The sequence below is a fragment of the Zalophus californianus genome, chromosome 2, assembly GCF_009762305.2.
Source record: "Zalophus californianus isolate mZalCal1 chromosome 2, mZalCal1.pri.v2, whole genome shotgun sequence".
In the NCBI taxonomy this organism is placed as follows: domain Eukaryota; kingdom Metazoa; phylum Chordata; class Mammalia; order Carnivora; family Otariidae; genus Zalophus; species Zalophus californianus.
Window position 1 is genome coordinate 65,150,412 of NC_045596.1, and position 10,542 is coordinate 65,160,953.

Sequence of the window (10,542 nt, forward strand, 5' to 3'; positions counted from 1 at the left end):
AAATATCCCAATAAAACATACATGACCAAAAAATGCTGCTTTAAGCTTCTAACTAGAAGGGCAGCATAATCAAACATTATACCAAAGGTATAATAGGACCAACATGGAAATGAAAAAGGAGAAATTTGAGGAAGAGAGTTTTCACCTCAATTCATGCTCACCTTTTTGCAAAATTTATTGTCACTGCCAGGGCAAGGAGTATCAGAAAGAATGGAAGGTTAGGTTCCTTCCATTCTGAATGAAATGCATGAATAAAAACAAAAGAATTGTTTCCTCCATGATTTCAAAGACCTGATAGCTAATGACAAAAAAACAGATACCAGAAAACCCACGAATCAGGCATGGAGTCATTGCAGTTGCAAAACCACAGTTAAGGGATTATTTCTAATTCAAAGGGAGCATGATTTCTTCTGGTCTCAACAGTTGAATGGGTAGTCAACTCCCATGGTTCCTTCTTAACCATTCACCACCCCAGCAGATGCTTACAATTTCTGAGGCACTGAAATCCCAAAGCAGACTGAGGGATGTTGACATTTATTGGAACATGGAACATGATAGCATGAACAGTGATCAAGGCCATTGGCAAGAGTGGAAAATATTATGTCGACAGCTTCTCAATTGTTATTGCTGGCTGGGATATCTCAGTATAAAACATAATCAAACAAATGGCAGCCTCAACTTGGTACCCCCAGAAAACTACTTCACAAGCACATGAGGCCGCTCCAGAGGATAGGTTCTTAATCTTTTGGGAAATACAACTTATTTTAAAAATTTCATGGATTTGTTCCCCCAAAAATGCACATATGGCCATATACACAAAGTAATATAATAATAGTTTAGGATATTGAAAGACCTGCATAGGTCTCTTAATGAATTCCACTTGAAAACGAAGACCTAAGGACTCTCCAGAATACTTGGGAGCAGTTGAAGGGGCTGGTGAACAATGGAACAAGTAGGAAAGTGTCGGGAATAGCTACCAGGACTTAGGCCAGAGCTTAGAGCTGTTTAAGAGGGGCAGTAGGTAAAATGAGCTGGACCTAAATAGATCCTATCAGCTTTGTGATTAGGGCAAACTGCTTAATTTCAATGAGCACTTTTCTACCTCTATTTTCTCATCTGTAAAATCTGTAAAAACAACCATTTCACAAAATGTTGTTGTGGAGATTAAATAAGAAAATGTGTTTAATGTGGCACTGAATAGGTGGTCAAAAAATGAATATTGCTTCCTTGTGGTGTATCAACTTAGGAACAATGAAAGTCCTAAAAGAATCATTTTTCCTTGCAATAGTTAAATACTGGAAATAATCTATGTGCCCATGACTGGGCAATGGTTAAATAAATTATGATACATTGACATAGTGAAATAGAATGCAACAGTCTTAAAAAAAAAAGGGTAAAGCTATATCTAGTGAAGTTGATGTACTAGTATGAAGAGTGGTCAAGATACGTTATTAAGTGAAAAAAGCAAGCTGTAAAACAATGTAAATAATATTCTATCCTAGGAAGTAGTCATAATTTACATAGGAATTTCCTATTTATGGAAATTGGTTTTTGTGTTTTTCTCCAGGTTTAAATAACCAAGTTTCTGATTTTGTCTTTAAGATGGATTCTTTTTTTTTTTTTTTAAGATTTTATGTATTTATTTGAGAGAGAGGAAGCCAGAGACAGCATGAGCAGAGGGGGAGGGGGAAAAGGGAAAGGGAGAAGGCAGATTCCCCACTGAGCAGGGAGCCCAACATGGGGCTAGATCCCAGAACCCTGGGATCATGACCTGAGCCAAAGGCAGACGCTTAACCGACTGAGCCACCCAGGTGTCCCAAAGATGGATTCTTAAAATGGAGAATGCTTAGTCAAAAGATATATCATAAAGCTTTATAGAGATACTGTCAAATCACTTTGTAGTTAGTATCAATTTACTGAACTATTTAAGGCTGACCATTCACCATGCCTTATTTATTTTGCATACTTTTTAAACTTTGTTAATTTTATAGTTCAGACTTATTTGGAGTCATTTTCATTTTCATTGTTATTATTATTAGGGATAAACATTTCTTCCACATGCATGTTAGTATATTGTATTTCTTCTTCTGTAATTGTTATTGTCCTCTACACGTATTTCTTCTTCTGTAATTGTTATTGTCCTCTACACACTTTTGTATAGAGTTTTAGTGGGGTTTTTTTAAATTAAATTTTAAGTATTCTATATATAAAAGGTAGAAAATCTTTGTCTATCATACTTTTTAGTGACACACTATAATTTAGATATCTATTTTTTAACCTAATTTTTTTTAAGATTTTATTTATTTATTTGACACAGAGAGAGCTAGAGAGAGAAAGAGAGAGCAAGCACAAGCAGGGAGAACAGCAGGCAGGGGAGAAGGCTCCCTGCTGAGCAAGGAGCAAGGAGCCAGACATGGGGCTTGATCCCAGGACCCTGGGATCATGACCTGAGCCAAAGGCAGTCGCTTAACTGACTGAGCCACCCAGGCGCCCCTAACCTAATGTTTTTTGACATTAAACTTTTATATAGTTCAAACTATTAATTTCCCTGGCTGATTTCTTCTGTTTCCATGTTTAAAAAGATTTCCATACTAAAACTGGACAAATATCGACCTATATTTCCTTCTACATTAGTTTATGGTTTTCTTTCTATATTTAAATCTATAATTTTTCTAGGATTTTGTGGAGTAAGGTTAGAGTCTTTTTACTTTGTTCCATCAATTATCATTTTTCAATAATGTATACCTGTTGATCTTACCCCAATAACTTGACTTACTTATATTTTATGTTTGGCTTGGAGTCCCATCTCTCCTAATAACTAGTAATGACTTCAGGCATTTGTTGTTGTTGTATATGTAAGATTATTTTTAGAAATCTTATTATCTATTGTTAAGGAATAATTTTTAAAAGAAGGTAGAATCATGATTTTCATACAGACATAAAATGAACGTGTCAAAGATTTTTAAGTCATTAATTAATAAGGGACCCGTAAAATGTTACAATTGGTTTGAAGAATTCAAAGGGCAGAGATCTATAAAGGGAATAGGAAATTCTGAAATGAAGGGGCACCTTGGTGTCTCAGTCGGTTAAGTGTCCAACTCTTGATTGAAGCTCAGGTCATGATCTCCAGGTCGTGAGATCAAGCCCTGTGTTGGGCTCCAAGGTGGGTGTGGAGCCTGCTTAAGATTCTCTCTCTCCTTCTCCCTCTGCCCCTCCCCAAATGCAAGTGTGCTTGTGTGCACATGCTCTCTTTCTCTCTCTCTAAAAAAAGAAATAAGAAGAAGAAGAAATTCTGAAATGAATTTACAAATACACGCAAAACTAGTCTGTCAAAATCAATGCAAAAATCAGTTGCATTCTATGGAACACTATTCTGCATTTATACAGACATGAATTTTTTGCATTATAATGGGATTTCTACAACTTACAGAGCTGTAGTATCAGTTAAAGATGAGAAAACGTACATGAGTGAGTAGTCACGGCAGCCACTATTTGATTTTTGCCCATTTCAAAGTCTCTCACAATTATTTTCTGACAGTCTCCTTTCCTCTTCTTATCATAATAGATTCAAAGAGTGATCATTCTTATAAAATAAGGTTGGTCCCATTAGATTTGCCTAGTTGTTTACATAGATGCAGTGAAAGTGTTATTTTATCATAAAGGACACCTTAAGTTTTCTTTGTAAACTCTAAAACCATACAATTTTGAACAAATGCTAAATTAAATTATGTCTGGAAGTTTTCATAAGGATTCTCAAATTGGATTTTTAAAATCCTTTATTATCTGGTGACCTGAGGCTAGGAAACGAAGCCCCAAAAAATGCTCTCCATCATATTTTACCTGAAAAACCCATAAATTTGGGTAAATTCCTCTTTTCTCAAGGTCCCCCAAATATACTAAAGTTACATATATTTAATATACAATATTCTTAGACTTTCTAAGCCAAGAAATAGGCCAAGGCTTTGTAGGCACTGCTTCCATAAATTAAGTCAAACTTAATCCATGAAGAGTGGCTGTTCCTACCTGATTTAAATGAGTATTTTTCTCGAATATGACATTCCAGGTAAGGCCTTGGTTTTTCAAGTTGTACAATTACACCCTGTTTAAAAAAAAAAAATAACAGCTTCTTTTTGAACCAATGCAAATAACTAAATGACCATGGAAAGTAAGTGTAAAGTAGGTGTAAAGTTTCACTTAATTTTTTCTAGACTTAGAATCCAATTATGGGAAGGCAAAAATTAGAAAATAAAACTGTTAGAGATATTTGGACATTTGATTAAGATAGGATCAGGGTACTAGGGAAATAATACTGAGTTATATATTTAATTAAGCAATTAAAATAATAAAATATTTTAAATCAATATAGACTTTAACATGATTGTAAAGAAACTTATTTTTTTATAAGTGAGGAATCTTTGTTCTTTGCTTTCTTTTATTTCTTTCTTTTTCTTAATCAGGAATGTGATAAATTCAATATAAAGCACAGAAAAATATTCTTATAAGACATACATTATTTGCTACCTAGACAGATGACACAGAAGGTCAAAAAAAATATTTTATATGGTAGGCAAAGGAATGAACCAGTAAGTAAAGAAAGCTGGAAGCCCATCAAGATAAGGCAAATGTCACTAAAATTTTAGTACATTTCATCACTTCTTTTCAAACTCAAGTGCTATAAATCAAGGCAAGTAAAATTTACTTCCAAATTTGCCCTTTATTTTGCTTTTTCTGTCACAGCAATTCTCAGGGTATCCATGAGTTCAAAGTAATTTTTATATTAAGATGTTATTTCTCGTAACATTTTAATTCATGTTCATCGTTGCTCTAGTCAAATGAATCGGTAAGTATTTAAAAATTTCTCAGTTTCAACTTCTGATATGGCAAATATTGATGGTTATAACCCACATAAGTTTTTTGGAGTCCTCAATAAGTCTCAAGATTGTATAAGGGTTCTGAGAAGGAACAAAAAGAAAATAAAGGCCTGAAAAACACTACTTTATATATTTATATAAGGTTTATGTATATATAAAACCAGTACTATCAAGCCTCCACTATGAGACAAAACTACTTTCTCTTTGGAACACAAAAGCACATAGACAGTGGTTTTAGTCTGTCCTTACTACTTCATGTAATCTCAACCATTCATATTAATTTTTACTTTTAATCAAAGTAACTCCTATTTCAGTGAGAAAACTAGAGGTAGAAAATTAACAATTGCCTGTCTTCCAAAAGCATTTTAACAGAATAGCAAAGTTTATCTTGTACCTTTCTCCAGCCACACACATACCTTTTTAAAGAGACAAAATGAACCGGTGCATTAACATGACCCAAAGATAGGAATGTTTCATGGAATATAAGCAAAAGTATATAAATTTAAAATTATGCATTATAATTAGGCATTAAGTGGCCAATATTCTATCTTAGTCAGAAATTATCTAGATATCAAATGAATATTCATTATATAATTCAACCTAATAGCAGTCCTAAGGCTTTATGTTACCTAAAGTCCTTAGGACTTATATTCAAGCTGACATATTAAAAATAAAACATAATTACTATTGAAATAAAGTTATCAGAATAATGATCTGATTTTGTTGAATACAAATTTATATTTTTCATTGTCTTAAATATTGTATAGGAGTAATGTTAGCTTATTTGATCCGTATTCTTGAATAAATTTAAGAAAAGCAAACCCAAGTAGAATAAAATATGTGCTTGTATTATACCTAACACTGATAAATCACACTACAAGCCATTTTTATTAAAACAAGATGATTACACTAGTCTTTTTTTTAAATTTTGTTATGTTAATCACCATACATTACATCATTAGTTTTTGATATACTGTTCCATGATTCATTGTTTGCATATAACACCCAGTGCTCCATTCAATATATGCCTTCTTTAATACCCATCACCAGGCTAACCCACCTCCCCACCTTCTTCCCTTCTAGAACCCTCAGTTTGTTTCTCAGAGTCCATAGTCTCTCATGGTTCTTCTCCCCCTCCGATTCCCCCCCTTCATTCTTCCCCTCCTGCTATCTTCTTTTTTCTTTTTTTTTAACATATAATGTATTATTTGTTTCAGAGGTACAGGTCTGTGATTCAGCAGTCTTACACAATTCACAGTGCTCACCATAGCACCTACCCTCCCCAATGTCTATCACCCAGCCACCCCATCCCTCCCACCCCCCACCACTCCCGTAACCCTCAGTTTGTTTCCTGAGATTAAGAATTCCTCATATCACTGAGGTCATATGATACATGTCTTTCTTGGATTGACTTAGTTCGCTTAGCCTAATACCCTCTAGTTCCATCCACGTCATTGCAAATGGCAAGATTTTGGGGTTTTTTAGATGGCTGCATAATATTCCATTATATATATATATGTGTATATATATATATATATATATATATATATCACATCTTCTTTATCCATTCATCTGTCGATGGACATCTTGGCTCTTTCCATAGTTTAACTATTGTGGACATTGTTCACAACACAGGTTCCTCAGCCATCAGGTGAATCCACGAGGCATCATAGTTTACTACAAGATAATTGTTTACAAAATAATTGTGTACAAGATAATTTTTCATAAAAGGATATAATTATGACTCTCATACAGATATGAAATGAATGTACCAACTATTTCATTTAATTCACTAATTATAGAGGGAACCAGTAAGATGATACAAACAATTCAAAGGAGAATTCTAAAAGCAAAACATATATACGGAATAAGAAAAATTGAAATTAATTAATTTACAAATAGATGCAGAGTAGATCTCAATGCAGGGCAATAATTAATTGAATTCTACTGTGTACAATTAATTTGCATCTTTTTGACAAGAATATTTTGCATTATTATCAAGTTTTCCACAACTTAAAGAGTTGTAAAATAGCATAAAAACTGTGAAAGGCAGTAAAAACTTGGATGGGTGAGTCACTCAGGACACCCACTATTTCTGTTTACCCATTTCAGTCCTTACAGTTTTGCTGACTCTACTTAATAAAAGATAAAATAGATTATATTTTCTTGCTAGCAAGAAATTAATACCATGGGGACAAGGCAAAACCAAAGCTTTCCTCTAGTCCCACATCTAAATGTCTTATCATCTCTTCCTAAAAGAAGAAGAGAGAGCAAGTAACTTCATTCTTTTGTGCATCGAATAATATATTCCAACTGGAGATATTACCAGCTCTTTTAGAATCTCTCTCTTCTCGCTTATCAATACCACATTAGTGAATACTCATTCCCACGGGAGCTCCCCAGGAGCCTTGAAGTATGATAGATTATCCTGAATAAAAGTAAAAGGAGCAAATCTTTTTTCACAGATTATTATTTGAAGGGAGGAAAAAGCAGTTCAAATAGTTTTTAAACTGATGAGAAGCTTTTAATGAAACCCACCATGGACATCATCAATTCCAAACTCAAGTTCATTTTTTATTGGACAAACTTGAACTTATGATAGGATTCTTTTAGATTTATTAACCTGTGATCACACGTGTTTATGAAGTCCTCCCCTGAAAATTCTGCAGAGTTAGTGACCCATGGGGTTTAGCATGAGCCTGGGACAGTTTGACCCATTACTGATATTTTCAGTAATGTCATAAACAAGCGCCTCAAAACTTCTGACTGGAATTATCACTACTCTTAAGAAAAAGAACCTGAGGGGAAACATTAAAATGTCTTCCTGGCCATGGCATTTTTTTTGTTCTGTTTCTATAATATTGAAGCAAGAAGAAAATTCATTTGATGCCAATCATTTGCATGATGTACTGGACTGATTAATGATATGATTTATGTACTTTAGGTTTCCCCAGGCGACAACTCTACTAGAACCCCTATCCAGACAGAACTCTACATTCAAGCTGTCATTTTTGACCACATTTCCAGAAGAAAGACTTAAGTACCAACATGTTACGTGGTCCCCTAATGACTTGCTAAATTTGAATGAATTCTATAACCCGGAGCAACTTAGAAAATAAATGAGTTTGTAGATGGAAGCCAGGTTAGAATAATAAAGTTGATAAAGAAATCAGAAAGAAAACCATAATCGTGACTGTCTTTGTGTGGTACTGATCTTAATCTGACTTGAGGTTTTTCTAAAATTTTCCCATTAAATGCTGAAGCTGATTGCAACAGTTCATGGGAGAGAATCTTCTCGCTACTTATTTTGAAGCTCAGATTTTCCAAAACAAAAATGTTCCACGTCTTACTATTGCCAAATATAAGGGACCGAAATCTATACCATGCGGCAGTGCTATCTACTAAATTTGTTGAATAGTGATAAGAAGTCTGAAATTGAAGAACAAGAGTAAGAAGATATAAATACAAGATTTTCAATAGCTCTATATGAGAAAATAAAATCTGAAATGTCCCATGAGATGATGTATAAAATGAAGTGTTTAATATGTTTATGTGCCCGGACAATATGAATGCCATGACCATGAAGCTGAGAAAATGAAATCTAAGAGAAACCAAAAGATTTTAGAGAAGTGAGGACTTCATTAGGGAAGAACATGTTTTCCTCATGTGCCCCTGCAGGTGACTTTTGTGCAGAAAAGATATTATTCAAGAGGTCACCTGTGATTTAAAAATTAATATTTGGTTCTTCCTCTTATTCCTATTCTCTTCTCTTCTCTTTCTAAGCAATCCAGTACTAAGGCATTTGGTTGGGGCCAAGCAAGGTGGAAGTCTGCTCAATGTGTGGGAGTGGGAAAGCCCAGAGCAGGACATCAGAGTTCCAGTGGGGTGAGAAGGGTGTATTCACAGGAGAGGTGATGGCCTGGCATGAGAGGGGAGATTCCACTCAAGACGAGTAGAGTGGTATTAAATTAGAATTGGATGTATTTGGTGTGATCTCACCATTTTCAATATGTACAACAAATACAGAATATATGTTAATGTTTTATGCATGCATCTGCCCTTGCTCTGTTCAATAAGAGGGCCTCAAAACAGCAACACCCAATATCAATGAGCTCACATCACACCCAGATCTTGGCTTCTCACCACCACTTTCTACCAAAAGGAAGCAGGCATCCTTGGGAAAATGACTGATTCCAGGGCTGAGACAGGGAAAATACATGAGTCTAGAACATCTTTTTGTGCCAGAAAGCAAAGAAGTTCTTGAAAAATGAAAGGGATTTATCAAAAGGACACTGAATCCACTTTGGAAAAGTTCCTACTGGTCAAACCTGAGACAGTTTGGGCATCAAAATAAATAATGAAAACCACAGGCAGACAGTAGGAAACCATGAGCCCATACTCAACTACATAAATGAATAAATGGAAAGTTTGCTGAGGAATGGGATATTTACATAGTATCTCCCAGAAAATATGTATTAGTTACAGAGGGAATAATGGAAAAAACTGGAAGATACCACTTTCAACAAGTGATCAAAGAGAATATGTTTAGTAATGAAGCAAACTGAATTTGTTCCCCACCAAATAATATGCAACAGAGTAACTCATCATCACTTTTGTAATAATCCTGCCAAAGTTGCATAACCTGAATATAATCAAGAGATAACTCAGAAAAAAACAAATCCATGCACATTATGCTAAATAACTGTCCTGAGATCTTCAAGGTGTCAAGATCTTGAAAATAGAAGACTGAAAAACTGTCTCAGCCTGAAGGAGACTAGAGAGACATGATAATCAAATGCAACACATGATTCTGAGTTATATCCTTATCCTATAAAGGGAATCTGGGAACATCTGGTGAAAATTGAGTCGTTTTTGAAGATTAGATGGTGGTAATGTAAAAATGTTTATGTCCTGATCTTGATGATTATGTTGTGGTTATATTAGAAAATGTCCTTGATTGTGGGAAATTACACTAAAGTGTTTGGGAGTCAAGGGGCATCATGTCAGCAAATTGTAAATATTTCAGTGGCAGGGGAGGTCTTTGTGCTGTACTTGCAATTTTTTTGTAATTCTGTGATTGTTCTGAAATAAAAAATATTTGATTTATTATATTTATAAATTCAAAACTCTATATTCTAAGTATTTGTATAAATTTTATTGTTCTCGATTTAATAAAATTTTTACTATCATTTTTATGAGTTTTTTTATAGTTTAATTAACTACATTTCTTTAAACATTTTAAATTTTGTGATCTTCATTACATTCGATTTTCTAATTATTTCAAAATTTTAACTAGCAAATAAGCCTTCATATACATTTAAATAACTCTTATAAATTTAAGAATTTAAATGTATAACTACAAAGACTCATGTTCTCTTAAAAGTTTCAGTATGGTTTATGAATTTATAAAATTTTAATTGACAATCATGTCTGAACTAATTATTCAACTATCACATTTTAAATTGGAAGAGTATATGGCAGTTTTTCATAAATGTTTTAACTATTTTAAATATTTTTAAGTGTAGGTATTTAAAATATTTAAAATACTGTATATATTTACAGATTATTCCTATAGTTAATCCCAAGGTTTAAGACACTAAAAAATCATTAGCTTCTGGTCTGAATTTATGGATAGTAAATACTGAATGGGGATTTGAGTTGGATTAAGGGA

At 33.8% G+C, this 10,542-nt stretch overlaps 1 protein-coding gene across 2 annotated transcripts in view; it reads left to right on the forward strand.

Annotated features, from left to right (window-relative positions):
* The window catches only part of CFAP299 (cilia and flagella associated protein 299), a 562,489-nt gene extending 552,487 nt beyond the window's left edge, over window positions 1–10,002 (forward strand). For both annotated transcript variants that reach the window (XM_027600046.2, XM_027600047.2), the window contains one exon: window positions 7,816–10,002. In XM_027600046.2, coding sequence (XP_027455847.1) covers window positions 7,816–7,911 — 96 coding nt within the window. In that variant the 3' untranslated portion in view covers window positions 7,912–10,002. The remainder of the gene's footprint in view (window positions 1–7,815) is intronic.
* Window positions 10,003–10,542: the final 540 nt, after the last annotated feature.